Raw genomic sequence first — 26,908 nt, forward strand, 5'->3', positions numbered from 1 at the left:
AAGATTGGAGTATTTTCTGACACTCAGAACGAGGAGTCGCATGTACATTCCAACCTCTAATCTCTGGCTTTCACGGTTTGGATGTTGAGAGCTTAGCATTCACTTCCTTGAGTCTTTCAGAGGATGTCTTCTGAGGCTTGCTGGCTTCCAGGAAAGATTCCACTAAGAGGTGTTACTTTTTTAAATGGTGGAGGTTTCCTGTCTGGTCTGAGAGCAGAGCCCTGGATCCTCTTACTTGTCCTACACAGACCCTGCTTGAGTATCTTCTACACTTGTCAGAGTCTGGTCTCAAGACAAACTCCGTAGTGCTAATCGATATGTAGAAGGTAATCCTATCTCTGGACAGCCTTTAGTTGTTTGCTTCTTGAGAGGTTTGCTTTTATCAAAGCCCACTTGTCAAACCTCCACCAGTATCATGGGATCTCAACATCATTCTCACCCAGCTGATGAAAGCTCATTTTGAGCCTCTGAATTCCTGGCTTCTGAAGTACTTGACCTGGAAGGTTGTTTTCTTGGTGGCTGTTACTTCAGCTCATAGGGTCATTGAGCTTCAAGCCTTAGTAGTGGATGCACCTTGCACTAAGTTTCACCACAACAGAGTAGTCCTCCTTACACCCCCCCCCTGCCGAAGGTGGTCTCGGGGTTCAATCTGAACCAGTTGTCTTGCCAACTGTTTTTCCTCGACCTCATGCCCATCCTGATGAAAGCAGCTTGCACACCTTGGACTGCAAGAGTGCATTGGCATACTACGTGGAGTGGTCAAGGCCCCACAGACAGTCCGCCCAGCTTTTTGTTCTTTTGATCTCAACAGAATGGGGGTCACCATTGGGAAATGCACCCATTTCAATTTGGCTGGCAGATTTGCTGGCCTTGGAGGGTCATATCATGGCTCATAATGTCAGAGCCATGGCTGCATCGGTAGCCCACTTGAGGTCAGCCTCTATTGAAGAAATTTACAAGGCTGCAACGTGGTCGTCAGTCCACATATTTATATCTCACTACTGCCTTGAGCAGGATACTCGGTGCGATGGTCGTTTTTTTGCAGTCAGTGTTGCTGAATCTGTTTGGGGTCTAGAATCCAACTCCACCCTCCTAGGCCCATTTTATTCTGTTCAGATTGTATATAGTTTCAGGTTTATCTGTGTAATGTCCTTGCTGTTGCAAGGCCCAATTGACCAGTGTTTGTTGTTTTGGGTGAGCCTGGATGCTAGGGATTCCCCATGTGTGAGAGTATGCAAGCCTGATTGTCCTCAGAGAAAGCAAAGATACTTACATATTTCAGGTATTCTCCGCAGACAGCAGGCTTCATATTCTTAAAATCCTGCCCACCTCCCCTTGAAATTGTCTCCATTATTTTATTTTTTTTCTTTTACTTTGAAATTTAATTGAGAGGACCGTGTTCTCTCGGCGGGCAAGAAGGCATTCACACATGCGCAGTGGAGCGTGGCTCACGCTTCACAAAGCTCTGTTTTTTTACTTTGGCATAAATACCGGACCAGACAACGCGGATCGACGTCTACCCATGTGTGAGAATATGAAGCCTGCTGTCTTCGGAGAATACCTGCTACAGGTAGTATTTTCGCTTTATTGCCCTTATTGAATTTATAAATTATTTGCCTTACTTCTACCACTGAAACTTGTGCAAAATCTGCCCATAGTTACTTTCTATAACAAGGGGGCCACCACTTGCTGATAATAATGATCTCTGCAGTGGCTGAATACCTACCTACTCGGTGTTCAATATTAAAAAAAAAAAATTGCCATTTTTTTACAGCCTGGTGCAGTTCAAGGCCAATCTGTTTACCCCAGTTCCTTTTACTGTTTCCTTTGTTATCTAAAACAGCTGTTATGCATTATTAACTGCTTTCTGAATCTGCTGGAAAGGTAAAAAAAAATTTCCTCCTATAAGGATGAGGAGTAATGATGATAAGTCTGGCTAGATAATGTGGAGGGGGAGGGGAGGGAAATCTGATATTTTGGGTGCAGTAGAGCAGAAATAAAACAAAATTGGATTTATGTGGAACTTTGTAAACTGGGTGAAAGTGATGTGGACAGGAGATTTATCTTCTTACACTAATCACACTTTTTTTTATATTGTGGGCAAAGTCTTAGTGAGAAGAGTTCTTTGTGATCCAATTGTTTAACCCCTGAGCAGGTGCACTTGTGATGACTGCAGTCTTTCACACATTCTCACATGTGGCATCATGGATTCGCCGATCACAGATGACATCCACATTAACCAGTTACCACTGCAAGTTGAATCGGCTCCTGATTACCTCTCTGAAATCCGCCCTCCTAGTATGTCCTCTGCAAGTTCAGGATCATGTCCCAGTTCCCCCATTACCATTCAGAAGCGTCACAGACTCATCCTTACAGGCCATGGCTCTGCACCTACTTTGTGAGTATTTTTATGTTGAAATGTAAAGCATAACTACATTTTTATGTTTGGTTTGAAAACTTTTTAAAGAGAGAGCCGCTTATGTCCTAGAAATGTTTGATACATTAATCCATTATGAAACAGCTAACAGTGGTAAAAGGATTCCTTTATAGAGAAAATAGATTACCATCCAGTTCTAAATCATTGTTAAATCTTTAGTAATAGTTATAATTTTCTTTTATGATGTCATTTGCATATTCATGTGCCACTTCTGTGGTAGAAAGTCTGGTGCCAGTTTTGATGTCTGTCTTCTCTACCTATTTTAAGTTCATAAAGTTGATACCCAGTTACATTTAGAGAAGAGAAGTCACAGAGGACAAATCGATTTGCCAGATAAATTGACACATCCATGTTCAAACAGTTCATGGTGGAGCAGATTTTGTCCTGTAGTTTTCTTTGCTCTGGCTTTTCTGACCTTACTCATTAGAGCACACCAGTGCTTACACACTGCAGGTGTGAGATCCGCATTCACTTACTGCATCCTTTACCGTGAACATTTTCATCTCATGCTGTGTACTCCAAGTTCAAGCAAGATAGCGTAGTCTCACATGTAGGTACCATCTGACAGAGCCCTCAAGTAGGAACTGCTCTACAACTTCTTTATACAAAGCTTTTGAAAGTATTACACAGTGCATGCACACGCTGTCCCATCTTCTGCTATCACACATGACTTAGACCATCGTCATTTTTCTGCAGAGCGTATCTGTCACGCCTGGTGTTTCCTGTCAGTTCATGCCTACTTTCTCTTTTCAGGCATTTTTCTGCCATTATTTTCCATTTTCAAGCGTGTAATTCCTGTTGCTGTCATTTGAACCTTTTTTCCCCCGATAGCTGCTTTAGTTAGGTTTTTCAGGCATTTATAATTTTGTTTTCTTTTTTGTCAACCTGTGTAGGCTTAGGGCACCTGGTCAAGTAATTTTCATTGAGTCATTTTAATTTGCTCTCACTATTTTTCTATTTATGCCCCAGAAAAAAAAGTTCCAATGGTTTTATGAAGTGTATCCGGTGCAACAGGACCGTATTCATAACAGATACCCATTCTTGGTGCCTTCAATGCCTGGAACTCAATCATGATTCTTTGTTCACAGATGTCAGAGGAGTGGTTATGGGAAGCATTGCAAACAAGATTTTAGTGCTGATAAGTCTGGTCCATCAATATTAAGAGCTTTTTTAAGGGCCAGCCCCCAAGGGCTCTTTTAAGGGCCAACCTCTAGACAAACCCTGTCTTGTTCAAGCCAGTCTGCTAGGCACTGCCTTGTCCTATGCTTCTGTCTGTCCGAGTCAGGTCCTGCCTTCTTCATATCCTGGACTCTGCCAGGCAGTTGCATCAGCAACTGTCAACGAGGGCCTGGGTGGCGCTTATTCCGCACAGGTACAGCCAACCTCGTCTTGGTCCAAGGGTTCATCTTCCCCAACTGTGACACGAAAGATTCAATTCATATGACCATGTGGGTGTCAGAGCTACTAGGGGAAGTAGCTTAATGGTTAAAGCAGTGGACTGAACACTAGATGAACCTGATTCAAATTCCACTTCTGCTTGTGGATTTTGGGCAAGTCACTTAACTCTCCATTGCCTCAAATACAAACTCAATTGTGAACGCTTAAGGAACAGAAAAACACTTGCTGTACCTGAATGAACACCACCTCAAAAGCTGCTGAATACAGATGCATCCAACCTGGGATGGGGAGTTTGTATACATGGGCTCCACACTTATTTATTTATTACATTTGTATCCCACATTTTCCCACATAGCAGTAGGCTCAATGTGGCTTACAGGTTCCGGAGAGGAGAGTACCAACTCGGGCAATATATACAGAGTGGAAAATAGAGTAACCGTAGGTGCAAGGAAGCTGATAAGGTTCCGGAAAAGAGAATACAACTCTGGGACGAATATATAGTAGCATATAGAGAGAAATAATCCCAGTGAGGCTGATAAGTCTCCGGGAATGGGCCTACAGCTTCTAGTGAGCAATACAGAGTAGGATAAGGGTAGAAGTACACTAAATTATAACTGGAGTGGTAAAATTCGTACAGTTTGAAGTAACAAGATTATGTGGAAGGGGAATTGTTCATTTCTTAGATCGAAAGATATGATGCATTGTTCATGAATTAGTTCGGGTCTGCTGGGTAGGCTTTCCGGAAGATCTTTTCGACATTTTAGATGGGTGTTCACAGTTCTAATGTTTCTAGGTAAAGCATTCCAGAGCTGGGTTCAAATGTAGGAAAAGCTGGATGCATATATTGATTTGTATTTTAGTCCTTTACAGTTTGGGTAATGCAGGTTTAGAAACTTTCTTGATGATTCGATGTTGTTTCTAGTTGGTAAGTCGATAAGTTCGGTCATATAGCTTTGGGCCAGACCATGGATTATTTTGTGGACCAGAGTGCAAATTTTGAAGACTGTTCGTTCCTTGATTGGTAGCCAGTGCAGTATTTCACGTAGGGGTTTAGCACTTTTGAATCTTGTCTTTCCGAAAATGAGTCTAGCTGCCGCGTTCTGCATGGTCTGGAGATTACTTAAGCTCTGTTCTTTGCATCCCGCATATACAGCGTTACAGTAGTCAACATGTGATAATACCATTGTTTGAATTATGTTACGGAAAGTTTCCCTTGGGAAGAATTGTTTGATCCGTTTGAGTTTCCACATTGCATGGAACATTTTCTTCGTGGTGGCAGAGGCTTGGCTCACCAGGGTTAGGTTGGTGTCAATAGTAATTCCAAGGATTTTCAGTTTGTCCGATATTGGGAGAGTATGTTCTGGGGTTTTTATGGATGAAGGGAGGTTTGTTTTGTGGTGAAAATAGAGAATAAGGCAGTGAGTTTTTTCCTTGTTGAGTTTGAATGCCAATGCCCAGGCATCCATTAAGCTTAAACTAGTCTTTATTGCAACAGTGATTTCTGTTGGATTAGAGTTGAGCGGTATTTAAATGGTGACATCATCCGCATACAGAAAAGGATTAAGATTATGCTTGTATAGGGCATGAGCAAGGGGGATCATCATCAGATTAAATAATATGGGTGAGAGAGGTGAACGCTGGGGTACTCCGCAATCAGTACTCCATGATGGTGATATGTTTGGGTTTGCTTTTACTTGATAAGATCTCGTGGTTAGGAAACCCTTGATCCATTTGAGTATATTCCCTCCTATGCCTATCTTTTCGAGTATTCTTACTAGTATATAGTGGTCAACCATATCGAATGCGCTTGATAAGTCGAATTGCAAGAGGAGTATGTTTTTACCTAATGCGATTTCCTTTTTGAACTTGGCAAGGAGAGTTACCAGGACGTTTTCCGTAATGTGGAGAGATCTGAAGCCTGACTGTGATTCATGAAGGATTGAGAAATTGTCGATGTATTCAGTAAGTAGTTTAGCTACAATGCTTTCCATCAGTTTGCTTGTAAGTGGGATGGATGCCACAGGTCGGTAGTTGGTGATATCGTTAGTTTTCTTTTTGGTGTCTCTTGGTAATGGTGTGAGTAGTATATTACCTTTGTATTTTGGGAATATGCCATGCTGGAACAAGAAGTTGAGGTGGGAGGTAAGTTCAGTGATGAATCGAGCGGTGGGGGGGGGGGGGGGGGGGGGGTTCATTAGATAATTGGGGCAGGTGTGCAGTTGACAGTAGGCTGTAGAGATCTTATTGGTTGCTAGTGCTATTGTTTCTTGTGTGATTTGGGTGAAATTTGTCCAAGTTCGGCCGGCTGGGTATTCTTCTTAGGGTGGGTCTACCTCATTAAGGAAGGTATCAAGGTTGGTGTAGTCCTGTGACATTTTTGCGTAGATCGACAATTTTGCCTTTGAAGTAGTTAGCAAGATCATCGGCTGTTGGGATTCCTGATTTTGTTGAGGACACTGGTTTTGTATCTAGTAATTTATCCAGTAGTTTGTATAACTTTTTTATGTCTTTGTAGTCAGAACCTAGTTGTTCATTATAGTAGTTCCGTTTGGATTTTTTGATTTCATATTTGTATTTTCTATGTGATTCTTTCCAAACGTTTAGATTTTAATCGTTTTTGTTTTTTCTCCAGGCTCATTCGAGTTGTCTGGTTCTAGATTTTAATTGTTTCACATTTTCGTTGAACCATGGGGTCCTGTTTGGTTTGTGAATGTGGTTTTTTTTTTTTCGTAAAGGAGCTAATTCATTTAGAACAGTGATACATCTCGATTCCCAATCTGCAAGATAGTTGATGGAATCAGATGGAATAGACCAATTGTTGTCGTAAATTGATTGCTAATGCAGTTGTGTCCACTTTACCTCTGGTTTGGTAAGATTTGTTTTCATCAGCTTTGAGATGCCCATTCTTCAGGCAATGTAGGGTCAGATTTAATTTGAAGTGATCTGACCATGGAATTTCCATCCATTTGTGGTCAATGACTTTAATGATTTGGTCTGATGCGAATTTATGGGTTAGCAGGTCAAGTGTGTGGCCTTTTCTGTGGGTGGCATTCAGATTTGGCCATTCGAAATCCCATAGTTGGAAGAATTCTTTACAATCTTGGACACCAGTTGAGTTTGGGTCTTCTAAATAAAGGTTTATGTCCCCAATGACTAGTATGTTTGAGTTAGATGTACAAGTGGGTTATATATGCTTCGCTCCAAGTTCCTGGCGGTCTGTAGAATAGGACGCAATTTAGATTGCCGGCTACACTTTTATGTTGCAATCTGATTGAGGCAATTTCTAGTTGAAGTGTGATTGATTCAGCAGTGGTTTCTAAAGTGATATGGGATCTGTAGATTATGGCAATGCCTCCGCCTCTTTTACCTATTCTAGTCCAGTGTGTAGTGTTATATCTCGGAGGGCAAAGGTCCAGTATTATGGGATCTTTTTGGTTATGGATCCAGGTTTCGCTGATGAAGAGTAAATCTGAGGTTTCTGATGTGATCCAGTCTTTTATAATTTCTGTTTTGCTTACTGTTGATCTGGCATTAATGTAACCTGTTTGAACTGTAAGGTATGGATCTTCCGTAATGGTGAAAGTGGGAACCTTTATTAATTGTTGTTTGTATGTCGATTTGGATTTGAGCTTTTTTGTGTTGGTTTTGCAGTTTGTTTGTGGGATAATGTTTTGCTATTGTAAGTTCTGTTGCTGGTTTGGTTGAGGTTGGTGTGTCTGGTAATCCTAAATCGGCTGTGTAGTATTGGTATTGTGTTATAATCATTGAGAGTTGTGGCTAACAGTATTTGGACCAATGTTAGAGTAGATTCCTAGGAGTAATTTCATTACGTTCATTCTGGCTTCTTTATGTAATAGCGACTGCTTTCGGTTTTGCACTTTCTCAGGGGATCCTATATGATCTATTGCATGTTAAATGACTTCTAAGAATGAACTCGTGGGGGAGAGTGGAGTGTTGTTAGGGGTAATGTTTTTTATGAAGTAAGGTATGTGGTCCTCTTAGGAAAAGCTTTATCAGATAAACTTCCTGGAGTTAAGATCAATAGATTTCCTTAGTGACTTCAGATATCAGCTCAAATTTGATCATGTTATGATCACTGTTTCCCAACGGACCCAACACCATTACCTCTCGTACTATGCCCTGCATTCTACTAAGGACTAGATTTAAAATAGCTCCCCTCTTGCCAGTTCTTGGACCAGTTGCTTCAAGAAGCAGTCTATTATGTCTAGGAATTTTACCTCCCTAGCGCTCCCTGATGTTACATTTATCCAGTCAATATTGGGGTAACTGAAGTCACCCATTATTATACTGTTGCCCAATTGCCAGCTTTCCTAATTTTTGTAAAAGTTTCTTCATGTCTCTGTTCTGTCCTGGTGGATGGTAGTCAGTCTGTCATATTGATTTTAGTTGCAAAGAGATCTATCGAAGGGTGCCCCATCCTCAAAATATCTCCCAGGCTACACCCTCATCCAGAAACTACTCTTCGGGTTGCAGAAATCAAATCAGTCTGTGTGCCACACAAGTGGCTCTGAGGGACATCCCTTACGAGATGGCCAACTTCCACAATCTACCTGCTTCCGGACAAAGGAGGCAAGAACCTGCCCCTCCCTGTTTGCTGACATAATGTATTGTAACCCCACTGTCTGTTTGAACTGAAATAATTTGATTTGATAGCCAATCTGCGGAAGCCCTAAGATCTGGAATTTTCAAAAGGGCGACTACAATAAAATGAGGAAAATGGGATCGGTAACATGGAATGCTGCCATGTACTTGTCCTGCATTAGCCACTGTTGGAAACAGGATACTACTACTACTGGGCTAGATTGACCATTGGTCTGACCCAGTATGACTATTCTTATTCATAACAAAATCTCTATCTTGCAGTGCTTATTACCCTCCAATTCTAGCATGGTTACTAGTCCAACACTGTCTCTGTCTGGCCCCTCCTCATGTGAATACTCATCTTCCTGGAGTACCTTTTCAATCCTGTCTTACTGCTTTGGAAGATGTGATTATGCATATTCATTCCACAACTTCTGCTGTGTATCCTTTTCCCTGTAGCTGGTTTAAGCTACAGCGTCATGACCTTTTACTGTTACAGGGAAGATTCCACAAAGGTGGAGGAATGCGGAACACCATGAGTGTAGCAGCAGGAAAAGAGGAGTAGTGTAACCAACAAGACACTTCTACAAAGAATACCAGGATGAAAATGTATGTCCAAAATATTTGTCTTTATCTGGGTGGATGAATATTTGGACATACATTTTCGGCCTGGCGTTCTTTGTGGAAGTGTCTCGTTGGTTACACTACTTCTCTTTTCCTAACACTAAACATTACAACAGGAATAGTTCCTTGATGGTGGAAAAAGGCTGTAGTTAAACCAATACTGAAAAATTCTTGTTCTGACCCTTCAGATCAGCAAACCATCAACCAATTTCCAAATTTGCATTGTTTCAAAAATTACTGAGAAAATAGTTTGTGAGCAAACTAGGGTACTTCGCCCTAACAAACCGGTTTTAGATCGAATCATAGTACAGAAACAGCTGTTACCACTCTGATCAGTGACTTGCATACTATTTTGGAAAAAGGTGAAATTGCTTTCCTTGTTTCACTCGATCTGTCAGCTGCATTTGATTTAGTGGATCATACTGTCTTAATTTCCTAGCTCCAGTCCATTGGTCTTTTTAGTCATACCCTTGCTTGGTTTAGGTCGTTCCTTTCAAATCGAGTTTTTTCTGTATCCATATCCGTAAGCCTATCTCCTGAGGTATCTCTCTGCTGAGGTGTATCACAGGGACCAGTCCTTTCACCATTATTATTATTTTGAGTAATCCTTTACGACTGTTCTGCAAGATCACAATATACTATTCTTTAGGCAGATGATATCCTTTTAATCTTTCCTACATCTTTATTTCGTATTAGTCGCAAGCATTCCCATACTGAGTTCAGCGCGATTAACATCTCCTTTCATTGAATTTAATACCATTCCAGTTTGCACTAACATCATTCTCAAATTGGTTATCATCTTGTAGACTTGTTCTTAATCCCTCAAACTACTACCTACTAGATTTTAGGATCACTGATCAACCTACTACGCCATTTAACCTTTTTCATTTACATATCTCCCCAGTAGATTCTTTCCAGTACCTTGACATCATTATTGACTCCAAACTTTCATTTGATAAACAAATTTCCCAGATGATAGAGAGGCTTTTTTTGGTTGCATCGCTTACTTTCCATTAGACATTGTTTTGACTTTTCACTGCACACTTTAATTCACGCTTTCATTATAACTTGTCTAGATTACTGTAATACTATATATGCTGGTCTCCCACAGTTAGTTACACCATATTCAAACAAAATTCAGCAGTCCCTATGCTCTTTAAAACTAAATGCTTTGATTTAATTGTGCCGTAGTTTGCCGAGGTACATTGGTCGCCAGTACCATATTGCATTTAGTTTAAAGTTCTCTTTCTCTCTCAGAAAGTGTGTAAAAGCAGCTTTTGATAATTTGGGCTATTTGTGGTTTAAAGGAAAGATTAGAATTGAGCAAATGCCCAGAATGCATATCGAATCTGTCTGTGGAACAGGAGTGTTGGAGAGAGCGATACTTATAGGAAGGGAAATGTTTTCTTTCTTGGGGAAAAAGACAAATCTAAGTTTTCTTGGATTGAGTATAAGGTTTTGGTCTCTTAGTCAGTAAGCCTGAAGAGCCTCTGGTATAATGTATGGATCTCATTGATAACACATGTTTTTAAGGTATAAAGTATTTGAATGTCATCTGCGTATGCTAAAGTTTTCAGTTCCAAGGTTTGATTAAAGTTAGAAAAGGGGCCAAAAAGATATTGACGGTGGTTGGTGAAAGAATGGATCCCTGAGGGACACTTGAAAAGTAACTGTGTAAACTCTGTTGGTCAGGTAGGAGATGAACCAGTTAAGCACAGTTTCAGTAAGACCTATGCTGCTTAGACATCCCTTCCCTTCCATTTATACACATCTCCTCCCTCTCTCTTTCTTTTGCATCATATACATGTCCTCCCTCCCTTCTTCTCTTCCCTTCATATACATCTTCTTCCCTTTCTGTCATACATCTCCTTCCTCTCTCTTCTTGCCTTTCTGTCATACATCTCCTCCTCCTCTCTCCTTCCCTTTCCTTCATATACATCTCCTCCCTCTCCCTTCTTCTCTTCCCCTCCATCCATTTGCTGCATTTTCCCCCTCTCCATGTAAATCTCCTCCTTCCCCTTTCCCTCTATCCATGTGTCACATTTCTTCCTCTTGCCCTTTCCCTTACATTCATGTCCAGCATTTACCCTCTTTCCATACTGTCTTTCCTCCCTGCCACCCGTTCAACATCACCCCCTCTCTGTCTCCCCACTTCCCTCATTGTTCCCTCTTTTCTTTCTCTCTCTCAATTCAGCATTTCCCATCTCCTGAGTCCCAATGTGCAGGAACACAACCAAAAGGAGCAGGTCCGGCATCAATGGTAACATAAGAGTAGAGGAGCCTTTGAACCTATGCACTGATGAAGGCCCTGCTGGTTCCACCCCCTCGGACACAACGGCAGGCAGAGGGATCAGCCCTGTGATCCAGTGGCTCTCCTGTGGATAGCTGGCCTCCTTCATGCAGGGGCCTTTGTTTTGTGCCGGCAAAGCCTAAGCGCCAGGTCCATTTTTTCAGTCGCCATGGCAACCTGGCACTTGGGGTTTGTCATGCCCTGCCTTAGGGCATGACCACGATTTATGAAGAAAATTACCCCTCTCAAACAAGCTCACCAGCATAGATCAGATCCAGATCCATACTTATGGCTCAAGTGAATCAGAATACACCACCACTGATACAGCATTTCATACCCATTCTCTACTATGTTACTCGCTATAGTTAACTTTTAACACATTTTCAAATATTTACTCCCATTCTTTTGCTTCATATGCTCGACCAAGGGCTTTCTCCCATACTCTTCATATTTTATGCAGTGTTCTACAGTAGCAAAGCCTGATAGAATCTGGTTATTCCCCTTCTCCTACTGCTCTCATTGATAGCCATTTCCAGCAATGTCTCCTCCATTTGCAATTCTCTAAGAGCCATACTTATTATGAAATCATAAACTTGTCTGTATTGAAAATGAGCCCTTTGTCCCAGTCCATAGTCAACTACAAAATCATTAAAATAAACCAGCGCTTCATTTTCCACCAGTTGCCCTAGTATGATTAAGCCCCTGCCTCCCAATTTTTTAAGTGGGATCTATCTTCCCTTCATCTAATTCAATCCATCTGCTCTTTGATCTTCCCATCAGCTCCCAATGTCTTAGTTCTTTCATTGGTGATTGCAAAACCTGATTATTGTAATTCATTATACTATGTACTATGGGTTAAAGAGCACAGATGCCTACAACATATTCACACTGTTATCCGTCTGATCAATAATTTAAAGAAATATGGGCTTCTTAGCATTTAGCACACCAATTATACGGTGTTTAATTAAAAATGCTCATTGGCTGCCAATTAAACACCGTATAATTTATGAAATCTAAACTCATAGTTCACAAGACCATCGCCTCTGGAGAACCATTGTATCTTTCCAGTACCTTAACTCCATGCAGTCCTTCAAGAACTCTTCAGTCAGCTCAACAGAACCAGCTAGTAATTCCTTCTTATTGAGTTATAGTTCGTGAACACATTAGGCATTCTATTTTCTCTGTCTAGGACTGCAACTCTGGAATGCTCTTCCAAGCTCCCTAAGACTATAATCATCCCTAGCAAAGTTTAAAGTAGAGCTTAAAACATATCTTTTTGAAGATGCATTCTCTTGACGTTTATAGATCAAATTTTGTCCGAGGCATTCGCCAGAGCCTCCCTTCTCTTTTGTGTCTTTCCTATTATTATTATAGGTCTTCCCCCTTCCTTTAAATCTGTGTGTCTGTTTTATGTTTTTTCCTTCTTGCTTCATTTGTTTGTTAAAATTAGATTGTAAACTGCCCTGAAGGCTGCCATAGGGTGGGCTAGTAAATTCTAAATACATTTGGAAACTTGGATGAGATGCACATGGATGAAAGGGAAGGAAAGAGATGAAAAACTAGATTTGAGAAGGGGCAGAAAAATGGAATAAAGCGGAATGTGAATGCTCAGTGCCAAAGAGGAAGGAAGGGAAGAAAATAGGCAGTGAGAACAGAAATACCAATTGAACAAGAGGCCCTGGAAACTGAGTTAAGAGCACAGTGGGAATGAAACCCATAGACAGGGACCAACATGACCAGAAAAATAAAATCACCAGACAACAAAGGTAGAAAAAATAAATGTATTTTAGCTTTAGTGATTGGAATATGGCCGTTTTGATAGTTTGGAGGGGTGAGAAAAAACTAGCTGTAGGGACATAACCCACCACTAGCTTCTCCTCCCAGCTGCTGCTGTGGCAGCCTGGAGGAACCACGAGCTTCCGTTCTCTTCTCTTTCCTTTCCTGCCTCTCACTCCGTCCCTCCCCGGCAAAGCATAATGGAAAACGTGCGTGGGGCCGTACTTCTGCTGCATGTGCCTCTGCCGGCTTCCTTCTCCCTCGTCCACCTCAGTATGTAAGTTCCTGTTTCTAGAGAAAGGAGGGAAGCCAACAGCAGTGCGCACAGCAGGAGTATGGCCCCGCACACGTTTTTATTTTGTTTTGTAGCTGCGTTGGGTGCAGGGGGATGAAGAGAGTGAGCAAGAGGCAAGGAAGAGTAGGGTAAAGCACGGAAGCTCGTGGTTCTTCCAGGCTGCTACAGCAGCAGCCGGAAGGAGTAGCTAGTAGTTTGGTGCCTATGTCCCTAACCTTGCTGGGAGGGGGGCGCTAGAGAGAGTGAGCAGCGGAAATCCTGGATGGCTGCATCGGGAAGGAGAGTGAGAGAGGACATTCTAGATGGAAAGGAGAGACACTCAATGGAACTGGGAAAGCCTGGAGAAACAGTGAATGGAAGAGGATAGAGGGGGGAGACAGTGAATAAAAGGGGGAGAATGGAAGGAGGAGAGAGCGAGAGGTGGAGATGCTGGAGGTAAGGGGGAGGGGAGACACTGGATGGAAAGGAATGAGAGCGAATGGAAGATGCTGCATAGGGGAGAGAGAGAGGGGGAGATGCTGAATGGAAGGGGAAGAGGTCACGATGGAAAGGAATGAGAAAGATGGGAGATGCTGCGAAGGGGGAGAGATGGGGAGACACTGGATAGAAGGGGCAGGGGATGGAAAGAATCAGGATGGAATAGGGGGAGAGAGGATGGAAGAAAGAGAGGACAGAGTTAGTGAAAGTCTGGGGAATATGTGAAAGGGGACGGGTGAGGGAAAAAGATGGAAACTTGTAGGCAGATGGGAGGGAAATTTGAAGACTGGTTAGTAATAATGAAATCTGGACAGAAAGGCAGAAAAATAAATGGAAAAAACTGGAAGGAAAAGATCTATGCTGGATGTGGATGTAATGAAGAAGACAGGAGAGAGAGAAATGACAAATGGAAAAGGAAATCCTGGCAAGAGAGTTAGCAGAAACCAGAGACTGGAATTAACACAATTAGAAACATTAAATGACCAGACTACACAGGTAGAAAAAAAATTATTTTTAATTTAAAAACTAGCTAGTTACAAACAGTTCAAAGTGGAAAATAAGGTAATGGTTTTCTATTGGACTAAGTGAGTACATCTTTCAGTTAGCTTTCAAAAGCCTAATCCACCTTCTTCTGGTTTGGACAGTATACCATGCTTAGGGGTCCTTTTACTAAAGTACGCTAAGAGATATAGTACGCACTACTGATTACTGTGTGCTAAATGTTAAGAAGCTCATAGGCATAAAATGGTCATCTTAGCATTTAGCGTGTTCTAAATCCATTAGCGCACCTTAGTAAATGGACCCCTTAATTTGTATTGTAATATATAGAATGTCAGGTTTTGACATTTACATCTGCTGTCTTTATAGTTTGCACAGTATGAGGGAGCACATTACTGTTTTTCTGGTGTATTGTGTGCAAAGTCTGGTTGCTTGGGAGTTCAGTTTAATTTTTGTCTACATATTTCTATTTTTAGTCTGTAGTTATATATTTTATATTTGGTGAGGGTTTATCTGCGTTCTGCATGTATGGAAGAGACCAGGTATTCTGCTAACATTGAATGCCTGTGTAGGATCAATATGTACTTATCTGGCCTGTTTAGTTTTCTAGTAGGTGTACTGATATGTGAATGAGAGGAGGCATAATGAGAGGGAAAAAAAAATATATATATATATATATATAATATATCAGTAGATGTCTGTATGCAGGTGATATGCTAATGTGCCCCCCCCCCCCCCCCCCAGTGAAACAGTCAAACTATGCCCATGTTTTGCACATATTTCTACTTTCTTTGTAGACACTTGTCCTGCACTTGAAGAGGGGGCCATCTGGGTTCTGCATTTGTGACCAATGCCAAGTGTCTGAATAGGGATCTGTAGTAATCTGGCTTGGACAATTTTCCTAGTTGGTGTATGCTCTAGGGCATACACCAACTAGTGTCTAGGGGGGAGGGAGAGTTGGGTGTCTGCAGTGCAAGTAGAAGGGAGGGATAGACCTGGGCATCTGTATACTAATGGGGTGGGGTGAAGGAAAGAGAGAGCTGGGTGTCTGTATGCTGCAAAAGTCAGAAGGAGGAAGAACTGGCTGTCTGATCTACAGTGACGGAAGGGAGAGCCAATTGTCTGTGCTAAAGTGCAGGCACAGAGAAGGTGTGTTCAGGTGGAGGAGAGAAGAGGCTTGAGATATGCATAAAGGGATTCAGTTATGGGATTGGCTGTTGGGAGACAGCTGCAGAGGTTGCCAAGAAAAAGCTATGGGGGTGTATGTTGTGGGGAGAACTTTGAAGTGGTGACACAGAGAGAGAGAGAGTGAGTGAGTGAGTTCTGGGAGGATGCTAGAGCAGGCATTGAGAGCCATGGGGGATGTGTATGCATGTGTGCGAGGAGCCAGGGATAGAGAGAGAACTGGTGGGGGAAAGAGGGACATTGCTGGGGGGGGGGGGGGGGGGGGGGGGTTGTCCACTCTGGAAAGGCAGCTCACATGAAGCAGCCCATAAGGAGCATTATTGCTAAGTAGGAGATTCTCCAGCAAGCTTGTTGGCAGGATCAATTTAAAATTTTAAAGTCTGGTTCCTTTATTTGGGAGGGGGGGGAACAGTTAAGAGAGGCTACTTCGAATTGGGGGGAAAGGATTGTGAGCTTCTTGCTGAGGGGGAAGGGCAAGAGGTGTTGAGAGAGGCTACTACTGGGGGAGGGGGAGGGGGAAAGGATAGATTCGGAAGGCTACTGCTAGGGTTAGGGATGCAGTAGTGCCAAGGCTGCTGGAATGGCTGGGTTGTGGCTTTAGGCTGTGACTGTTGGGAGCGGGTGGATGAGCAGTGGAGAGAGGTTAAAACCTGCAACTGACGGGGGCAGGTGGGTAACAGAGAAGCTGGCTGCATCTTATAGGGGGAGTATGTGGGTGGGTGCACTCTGTCTACCCCTAGTAACTACAGCTTTATCCTCTCTCCCATTTCTCTCAGCAGCCACAGCATAAAGCCTCTCTCCATTGCCAGATAGGCTGTGGGTGGGCAATGGAGAAGAGCAGTATTGTCTTATCCACTCCTTCCTTGCTTTTGTAATAGATGACTTGCTGTACTTCACAATGAGCATATTATGAATGTGTGATTTACAAACGAGCATAGATAATTCCAGTCGTTCCGAGTGTGGCTCCTAGATTTTTAGGCTGGGTCCTACATCCTAAGAAAATTTGTCGAGGCTTTCCCTACAGGGGCGTAGCCAGACACCCAATTTTGGGTGGGCCTAGGCCCAAGATGGGTGGCAGAAGAACTCTGCCTTGTCCCACAAGTGATTTGGTCTCTTTCTCTCTCACCTGCATGCTATATGGTCTCTCAAACATCCCCCCTCCCCTGCATACTTTTTAAATAGATTTTCACCAGCAGCGAGCAGCAACTAATACACACTGCTCATGTTGGCCCCACAGCCTTCCCTCTGATGCAACTTCCTGCTTCTGAATAGGCAGGTATAATCAGAGGGAAGGCTGTGGGGCTGGTGCGAGCAGTATGTATAAGTCGATGTTCGCTGCAGGTGAAGATCTGCTATTTACAAGGTATGCAGGAGGGACAGTTGTTGGGTTTTTGGCTGGTGGGGATTGGGGATCCCTGCCAGCCACATCATAGATGTGCTGCTACTGGGTGGGCCTGAGCCCAAAGTGAGTGGGCCTGGACCCACCCAGGCCCACCCTTAGCTACGCCACTGCTTCCCTAAGGTACAACTTTTCTGGAACAGTTTTTCATATTATACGGGAAATGAAGAATCCAATTGGTGGATTCAGTGGGTTGCTGTTTATTAAATATTGGACTACGTGATCTCCTGGGTACACTAGAGAAGCTGATCACCAGTATTACTACAGTAAGTAGAATGTTATTAGCTGCCACCTGGAAGAATACTTCAACAGGTGATTGATAAAACTGACTTTGTGTACTTGATGTCTAAATTTAGTGTTACGGGAAAAACAGGCTGTAAAGTATTCAAAAGTATGGGACTTGTATGGAAAATTGAAAGGCAAAGTGAAAGCTTACCTGTCGTCCAACTGCAAAAAGGATTGACTTCAGGATGCCATTATTATTGAGAACCTAGTCATGGGGGAGGATGGTGAGGTATGGGGGAAGGAAATGGGAATGAATGGAGGAGGGGAGGTTAGTTAATCAGTGTTAGTGTTTAAGCAATGTTGGAGAGACTAGAGTGTTTAGAAAGTCACAGTATGTGTTCTGCAAATGGTTTATGTTTTGTATTGCTGAGAAATTTTCAATAAAAAAAAGAAAGAAAAGAAAATGCATGGGTGAGTCTGAGCCCTGTACCTACTTGGAGGATTTAGAGTGACAGGAAGGTGAACAAGAGTACTGCAGCCCCATTTGGACTCCAGGGCAGCATGCAGGATGTTACTGCCACAGCTGGATCTATGACATGTCAGTTTAGGCTAGGCTGCAGAAAGATGAGCAAGCACACCAAGTTATGGTGGTGTAGCCAGGCTGTGGTAAGGTGAGCAGCATACTCCATCCTCAGACAGGGAGCAAGCAACACACTGCAATGTGGCATGGACGCTCCCTAATCAGGTTTCAGGGAAGTAAGCAAGATGGTGTGATATCCTGGCTAGCAAACCAGAATCACATGATACCTTCTATTGGGTTACTGGTTTTAGTTGAAGTTAGTTCTGCTCAAGGAGGTACTACTACTAGTCATTGAATGAAGGATTCATACAAGATATTTTATCAGGGTTAAGATCTAATCATGTTTTGAGTTTGCATTGTGCTAAAATGCAGATCATCCTACAGGGTTAGAGTGTTTGAAATGCAACTCTCTTGGTGTTTTGATTAGCGCTTTTATCCCTAGATATTTATAAATTGTAAATGTAGGTGTGTTTTTACCAGGTGTCACTTAGGAAAGAAAAGGATTATGGATTTAGCTCACACCATTTTCCCTTTGTAGCTCAAGGCAAGTTGCATTCATGGATTTGCAATCTAAGTTTGAACATGAGACAGTGGGGGCTTTGATCCTGGCAACCGGGGTTCAACTCCCACTGCAGCTCCTTGTGACCTTGGATAAGTCACTTAATCCTCCATTGCCCCAGGTACAAAAAAAAAGTTAGATTGTGAGCCCTCTAATGATAGAGAAAGTATCTGTATATAATGTGTACAGCGCTATAAAAATGATTAATAGTAGTAGAATTATATGACTTGCCCAGGATCAGAAAGAGCCACAATAGGATTTGAACCAAACTTTTCTGGTTTGGTCGTTAGCCCAGAAAAGGCATGAAACTAGACTGGAGGGTAAAAGACAGCCAGGGGAAAGGGGGTGTCAGTGTGAGGGAAGCAGTGGTGTTTTGTTTGTTTGTTTTTGTCTCAGTGTTTATCCAGTAAACACCTTTCCTTGTCATCTATACCAAACCAGTCCAGATTAATGGGTTGTGTCCATCTACCAGCGGAAGGAGGCAGAGAAGATAGTTCCAAGTAAACTGCCCCTTAAGGGTATCGTGCAGCCTGGAATGTTCAGTATTTTCTCTCTCTCCTAGCGGATGGTGGACGGATCGTGCAGCTGCTCTGGATTGATGGCTGGTAGCTCCTGTCCCAGATTCTTCTGGTGACAGTGGAGCCAGGGGTGTGCTGGTAGCCGTGTGTAGGCTAGTTTTAGATGATACTTCAGTGGTCCTGAGTTCGTCATCTGCCAGCTAGGGAAATATATCCAGTGACCCTGGTTCCCTCCCCTCCCCTACCTCCCCTGGCTGTCTTTCTAGCAGGGTGATGGTTGATTGTAGCATGGAGTAACTTGTCTCCCCTGTGGGGTTCTTCTCTTCTGTGGTGGTAGGTATATCTGAATTTCTGCCTCTGAGGTAAGCCTTTATTTATTCCTGTCACTAGTGAAGAAGGTTATTTAAAAAAAAAAAAAAAAGGAAACTTTGTTTTTCCCTCCTTTTCTGCTTCTGAGGTAAACCTTTATTAATTCCTGTCACTAGTGAAGGTGGTTTACAAACAAACAAAAAATAAAAAGAAGTTGTTTTTCCTTTGTTTTCTGTCTCTGAGATAAACTTGTCAGTAGTGAAGAAGATTGTTAAAAAAAAAAAAGAAGAAATTTGGTTTTCCCTTCTTTCTCTTGCCTGTTTCCTGATTTATTTCCCTGCATTTGCAAGTGTATTCTAGGGGGCCGCTTGCATCCGATTTTGCTGGCCGGCATCCGATTCTGATCTTGAACCCTTCCGAGCTGGTACCAGTTGCTTTGATTTTTTTTTTTTTTTTTGTTGGTCATGGCTCGTGTCTAGATCACGAAACTATAGACCGTCCGATCTCTGCTGCTTCAGGCATCTTGCTTGAGACGCTCCTGCTATTTGATTCTTGTTTTGGCAGCAGTTTTTCCTTCCTTCCTTAGGGAGGTTCTGGTTCTCTCCCCATGGATCCCTCCTGTCTGCTCTGGTTTGTCTGCAGGGTACTTTCCTTCTGGCGGGGGTCCGAGTTGCCCTTGCTGTGCAACTGTTAGCTCAAATCCCTCTTCTGAGTACCCTCGGCAGCGCCATTCTTGCCAGTCTTTTGCTTGGACTCAGTTCAGTGTCTCTTTATGGGAATGTGCCTTTTTAGGACTAGTTTGCCACAGCTCTTCCTTGCTTCCCTTGCTTTCGGCCGGGAGTTTTAGCCTGGCACAGGCAGATTTTGCCTTTTCTAGTTTCAGGCGTCTCTCTCCTGGCACATTTGGCACTCCTTCCTTTTTCTTTAAGGGGCGCAGTTCTTTCCTGCTGAGCAGATCTATTGCTGTGCATCTGGATTATCACCTCTTAGCTCTGTGCTTTTCTCTACTTTTCTACAGGGAAATGGCTTTGTTCTAGGTCTGGAGTTTGACTCTCCCTAAGCTGGGTTTTCCTCAGTTTGGTGTTAGTGGCCAGCTTCCTCTTTGTTCCTGGCCTGGCGAGAGTTGTTTCTTCCTCACTGCCTTATTAGCTGCATTTTGCTCCCTATGGTCTGAGGATTCCAGATCTGTGATGCTTACTTCCCTCTTTGCGGGAGTTCTTTCTCTACGTTGACTGCTGCTCCGTATTGGTTGCCTAGGAGGGCGGTCATTGTGGCTCAGAGACCACTTGGGGGCCGAGAGTGTCTCTTGGGGCATGGGGCTTTCTGTTCTTATAGTTTGTCCCTCTGGGCCAGGGGAGTGCACTGCCAGGTCTGCATTTCCACAAGTTGTGCTCCTTTCCTGTTGGCCTCCTGGCAGCACCTTCTTCTCTGACTATTTCCCGGGGCTCCATTTATGCATTTTGCTTGTTGAGCACAGCTCCATCACTGCATATTGAGTGCAGCTTCATTATTCCATGCAGTTCTGCCATTCCATGTTGGGCACAGCTCAATCGCTGCATGTTGGGCACGGTTCCACAGTTCCAGGTTGGCTTTAGCTCCATCACTGTATGTTGAGGACAGCTCTATCATGGCATGTTGAGTGAAGTTCCTTCGCTGCTTATTCTGCAACCTTTCATCTCTGCACGTTGAACGCAGCTCTTTTGTCACATGTTGAGTGTAGTTCTTTCTCTGCAGGTCTCAGTGTGGGGCACAGTCCTGTGTCTGCGTGTAGAACACGGCTCTGTGTCTGCCTGTGGAACGTAGCTCCTTGTCTGTGTGTGGCATGCAGCTCTCTCTTTGCTTATGGAGCGCAGCTCCACTGCCTGTTGAGTGTAGCTCCATCTCTGTGTGTTTAGCACAATTCTTCTCTGCAAATTGGGCGAAGTTCCAGGGTGGTATGTGGAGCACAGCTCTGTGACTGCAGGTGCTGCACAGCTTCATGTCTGCGTAGGAAGCATAGCTCCTTGCCAGCTTCTGGAGCGCAGTTCCTTGCCGGTGTCTGGAGCACAGCTCCTTGTTTTGTGGAAAGCAGCTCGTTGTCTGCGTTTTATACACAGTTCCATCGCTACCGCAGCTTCAGTTCTGCAGGTACCTCTAACATCGAGCTCTTTCAGTGGGGCACTGCTCAGCCTCTGTTACTCTCAGCTTTTTCTCTGCTTGTTCAGCGCATTTCTATCTTTGCCAGAGATGTGCAACTCTTTCTCTGCCCGTGGTGCATGGCTCAGTTCGTGTGCTTTGAGTGCAAATCTGTTTGTTCTCTTTGAGCACAGATCCTACTCTGCCTGATGAGTTCAGCTTTGTTTCTGTCCCTTGAGCACAGTTCAGTCTCTGACTGTGGAACATATTTTCACCTTTGCCTGTTGGGTACTGTTTCATCTTGTCGGTTAACCCCAGCTCTTTTCTGCGGGTTGGATACAGTAACTTCTTGGCAGCTGTGGCATACCGCAGTTTAGATTGCTAGATAAGGCTGTCTTGTCTCCTGTTAGCTACCATTCCTGTGGCACCTTTTCTTGCTGTAGCCTCTTGGTGGCTGGTGAGAAGCTTCATTGCTGGAGTTTGAATTCGTCTCTGCTCCTTTTGTGGCTACTTGGCACCTTGGGGGTCTTTTCTCCACAGTGTGGCTCTTGACTCTTTCTTTTTGTCTCCTTTTGTTCTCTTGGCTCTGTTCTTTCATCCCTAAGTCCAGAAGGAGTTGGTTGAGGAGTACTCTCTTTCTATGGATGTACCCTGGTATGCTGCTGCCCTTTTCTTCATGGTTCTCCTGAAGAGGCTAGCGCTCCAGTTAGTTGGTTCTCTCGACTCTGGAGTCTCTCCTTGTTCTGTGGAGTTTGATTCTCTCACTAGGCGCGGGTCTGGGTGATTCCTGGGCCTTGCTTCCTTTCTTCTATGAAGTGTGGCACACTGTTTGGGGTTGCGTACTTGTTAGGGTCGCTTCATCCACCATCTTGGACTCTAGGCAGACCGGCAGGTTTGGGAATTAGGCCTGCCAGGGTTCAGAGAAGTGAATCCCGGTCTAGGAGAGACAGGTCTTCTCCTTGTTGCTCGGATACGACTATTGCCTTCCTTCCAAGGGAGGGGGGGGGGGGCCTTTGGCATGAGTATCTTTTGCTGCTTTTTTTGGTACTCTTGGGACAGGGGTACGTAATTTTTCTTTTGCTTAGGACATTTGTTTTACGTCCCACGGCTTCAGTTCCTTTTCTATTGTCTAACTCTGTTCCATTTTAGTAGCCTGGTGATTCGGATATTCGAATCCTTTTCTGCTGATCAGTTGTTTGCTGTGTGTGTATAGCTTTGTTGATTTTTCAACCTTCATTCTTCTTTTCAACCCCCCCCCACCCCCCCCCCCCCCCCTTTTGGGAAACTGCTTTGCTACATCCCATTAGTCTGGACTGGTCTGGTATAGATGACAAGGAAGGAAAAAATATGTTCTTACCTGATAATTTTCTTTCCTTTAATCATACCAGACCAGTCCAGATGCCCTCCCTGGCTAAAGTCTGTCAGAGTGTTGTTTCTTTTAGGTATCCCTGGCTGTTCCACAATGCTTCAATACAGTGGGATGTCCTACAGCACTGCCTACTTCATCTTCTCTATTCAATCTCCTGCCACTTGTTGTTGTGCCAGCTCTGTATGACTCCTGTTACTTGGGATCACGGAGTTCTTTCCCCAGGTTCAGGGGTAGATCTCTATGTGCTTGGGCAAGCTCAGTATGGACCATTCCCTCCCGCTTACTTTACTGTGAGGGGAGGTTGCAGTTGCCTTTGGCCAAGCAGGAACAGTGAGGTTCTGCATATTGGCTCCACGAGTTTGCCTGTTTGGTATTAACTGTGTTTTCTTCTAGACTTCAGAGCACCATTGCTTAGCTATTCGAAATACTGAACATTCCAGGCTGCACGATACCCTTAAGGGGCGGTTACTTGGAACTATTTTCTCTTTCTCCTTCCGCTGGTAGATGGACACAACCCATTAGTCTGGACTGGTCTGGTATGATTAAAGGAAAGAAAATTATCAGGTAAGAACATAATTTTTCCTTTTTGCTTTGGGAATGTTTTATCAGTGTTTATTGGTTAAAACCTAAAAGTTAGATATCAGAAGACCTAATTATGATCAGACTTTTTAACAGGGATGTTACTAGCCCTCTTTGTCTAATATAAGGTTCGCCTTAACTAATGCAGTAATTGTGAGCTTTTCCTTCCTAGTGGTAGTGATGATGATGATGTAGCACCTTTATCTGCAAAATTTGCTGATATTTATCCACTAACCAATTATGAGGATGCTGAGGTTGTAGCCAGCATGAATGGAATCCACAGTGAATTAAATGGTGGTGGTGAAAACATGGCCATGAAAGAAGAGGTATATGTTTTTCTAATTTGATTTAAATATTTTCCTGTTGGATAAAATTAACACATTAACATAATTAAACTTTTTGAGATTTTTTTTGTTGATTCATTTTCAATCTCCTCAGGTAAGCAGCACTAGTAGTAGCTCCTCTGAAGCAGATGATGAAGAAGCAGATGGAGAGAGTAGTGGTGAACAATCAGGGGCTCCAAAGGAAGAAATCTCTCAAGGAAAAATGATATTAAGGAAGGAGGAATCAGTAATAGGCAGCCCACCACCATCTTATCCCAGTCAGCAGGTAGAACTCTTTATGAATGTATTTTTCTTTACCCATAGTAGTTTTGTTTTTCTGTTTGTTTTTTTTTTTTTCATTCTTGCTAATTCTAGGCAGGTGGCTATTGTGCAAAGCCTCCAAGGTTGTCTTTTTTTTTTTTTTCTTCCTCTCCCCATATAGTCCTAGGTAGAGCAGTAAGCACCTGTAAATATTCATTCTCAAAGTAGAATGAACCGCCGCACAAGTGGGTGGGTGACATCAGATGACTCTGAGACAGAATAGTACTCTGAGCTTAGAATTCAGTATAAAACTGTCCTAAGCATTTGTGTCCCTTTCCACATGTTGCCACCTCTGTGAAGGTATTCGGTTTTTCTTTGTCTGCTCTGCCAAATGGATATGTCTGTAGCTCTCACCCCGTACATACTAGTTCTTTTATCTTCATTATTTTTTTTTCAGTTTTCTCCACACTTGTACCTCCAAAAAAGATCTCTCCTTTGTTTGTCTTCTGTCTTAAAAAACGTTTTACTTAGCCACGCTGCTCTTCATTATGTCTGAGGAGAAGCTAGGATTATAAACGTACAACAGGTGTAAAGGCCATTGCAAAAGAATGCTTTCATGCCTGTTTTTTTCCCAGTTATTTAAGCAAAGGGCCACCTTTTCTAATATCAGTGTATAGTGATTTCCGTGAAAATTCTTATTTTTAATCTGCTCTTCAGACAAAATAAGTTCCTGTTAGTTTCGCTATTAACGTTCAGTGACTTTTTTATTTACGGAGTGAAGTATAATATTTATCTAACATAGCAGCACATCAAGAAAATTATACTGAGAGTTTCAACCCCTTTTCTTCTCATAGGCTGAACAAAGTCCAAATACTTGTGAATGTCATGTTTGCAAGCAAGAGGCTTCAGGTCTGACTCCATCAGCACTTGCAGCTGGACGTCTTCCAGTGGGCCATCAGTTTATGAACCCAGAAAAACCTGCACACCCTGCACTTCACCTTTACCCCCATATCCATGGACATGTACCATTGCATACTATTCCTCACCTGCCTCGCCCTCTTATCCACCCCAATCTGTATACAGCTTCACCCTTTGCACACAATAAGGTAAGCCTGGGAGGTCATACCAAGATACACCGATTGTGCTAACATGCCTGTCTAATTATTTTTTTCACTAAAATATGACTTAACCTTTTGAAGAATTTTGCCTGTAATATCCTATATACTTTCTCATCTGAAATACACAAAATAGGTTTCAAGTACTTGCTATGTTTTAGTCCATTTATTAACCTGTTTTGAGCCACTGGTTCATGCTGTGGAGCAGAATCTGCACTTTATATGTGTGAGGCGCTTTCCTTACCATCCCCCTCCCCTTGTTGCTGGACTTACCCTCCGTGGTGATCGCGGCGGATCAGTTCGGACGGCACTCCTTGGGGGTGGGGGGGGGGTGGAGGATCTGCGTAGGTCGCTGTTTTTCTGTGTGCGTCGGGGGGAGGGGGGTAGAACTGGGGTTTCGTTGAGTGTCATAGCCCCACCCTGAACGTCATCACGTTGTGACACATGGGCGGGGCAAGCACTCATGGTGGAAAACTGATCTGGACCATGACAACTTAACTTGGAATGCTGGGTAAGTTTGCCTCATAGAACGTTAGCAGTGCGTTTATATATATATATATATATATATATATATATATATATATATATAAACATCTATTATCAATAAAGTAGTTTTATTTTACCACCACAGCACTTTGTAGAATATTAGCATAACTAACTTTATTTATATGCACTTTATTTTTTTCCTTTCATCTTTAGAACAGCTACTAGATTTCTAATAAATGAATGATTACATTTTTTCTCAGTTTCAAGCCATTTGGACAGAGAACATTAGCCAATAGGAAAGTAGTGGATTGTTTTAAAGGTTAAGTTGTATAGATTCCAGCCACTGCTTTTTATCCCAGAGCTCTTTGCTTCATCCCTCAATCTTCCACATTTGCTCCTTTTTTCTCCAACTTGGCATGAGTTTGATTGTTCGCCTTTACTGTTACTCATTGGGCCAATATGGTCTGGGATGTTGTGAACTTAATATCCAGTCTCTGGGGCAACAGAATCCCAGCCATCACTTGACTAGTGACCCCTATGGTGGCACTGAGTGTGTGTGTGTGTCCCAGAGTGTGAGAGTATTGCCCTCTGGTGCTGCAGTGGTGCTAGGCAAAATGGTAGAGACTGTTATAAAGAACAAAATTACTGAGCCATATACATAGGCATGGATTAAGGGATAAAGCCAAAATGGATTTAGCCAGGGGAAATCTTGCCTCACCAATCCTTCTACATTTCTTTGCAGGGGTGAAGAAACATGTGGATAAAGGTGAGACAGTTGAATTGTGTATCTGGATTTTCAGAAGGCATTTGACAAAGTACCTCATGACTGACTCTTGAGGAAATTAGAAAGTCATGGGTTAGGAGGCAGTGTCCTATGTGGATTAAGAACTGGTTAAAAGATAGAAAACAGAAAGGGTTAAATGGTCAATATGCTCAGTGGAGAGGGATAAATAGTGGTGTTCCCTAGGGGTTTGTGCTGAAACTGCTGGTTTTTAACTTATTTATAAATAATCTGGGAACAAGAATGAGTGAGATTACATTTGCTGATGACACAAAGTTATTCAAAGTTGTTAAATCACAAAGGATTGGGAAACATTATTTATTTATTTGTTGCATTTGTATCCCACATTTTCCCACCTATTTGCAGGCTCAATGTGGCTTACAATGTTCCGTCATGGCTTTCGCCGTTCCAGAATAGATTTTATTTTTATTTTTTGTTTTTGTTGCATTTGTACCCCGCGCTTTCCCACTCATGACAGGCTCAATGCGGCGGGCAATGGAGGGTTAAGTGACTTGCCCAGAGTCACAAGGAGCTGCCTGTGCCGGGAATCAAACTCAGTTCCTCAGGACCAAAGTCCACCACCTTAACCACTAGACCACTACAATTGGTGTTACATAAAGAACATGGATGATATAATTGAATTAAGCAAACAGATATAGTATGAAAACATTCGGAAATAGGTAGAGTGGTAATGTGTCACGCTTTCA

General features: G+C 42.9%; 1 protein-coding gene across 3 annotated transcripts in view; it reads left to right on the forward strand.

Annotated features, from left to right (window-relative positions):
- The window catches only part of FAM193A (family with sequence similarity 193 member A), a 328,734-nt gene that overhangs the window by 178,481 nt on the left and 123,345 nt on the right, over positions 1-26,908 (forward strand). For all 3 annotated transcript variants that reach the window (XM_030191118.1, XM_030191119.1, XM_030191120.1), the window contains 4 exons: positions 2,156-2,398; positions 23,408-23,561; positions 23,674-23,844; positions 24,674-24,925. In XM_030191118.1, coding sequence (XP_030046978.1) covers positions 2,156-2,398; positions 23,408-23,561; positions 23,674-23,844; positions 24,674-24,925 — 820 coding nt within the window. The remainder of the gene's footprint in view (positions 1-2,155; positions 2,399-23,407; positions 23,562-23,673; positions 23,845-24,673; positions 24,926-26,908) is intronic.

This window comes from Microcaecilia unicolor, chromosome 2 (genome assembly GCF_901765095.1).
Source record: "Microcaecilia unicolor chromosome 2, aMicUni1.1, whole genome shotgun sequence".
NCBI classification, from domain to species: domain Eukaryota; kingdom Metazoa; phylum Chordata; class Amphibia; order Gymnophiona; family Siphonopidae; genus Microcaecilia; species Microcaecilia unicolor.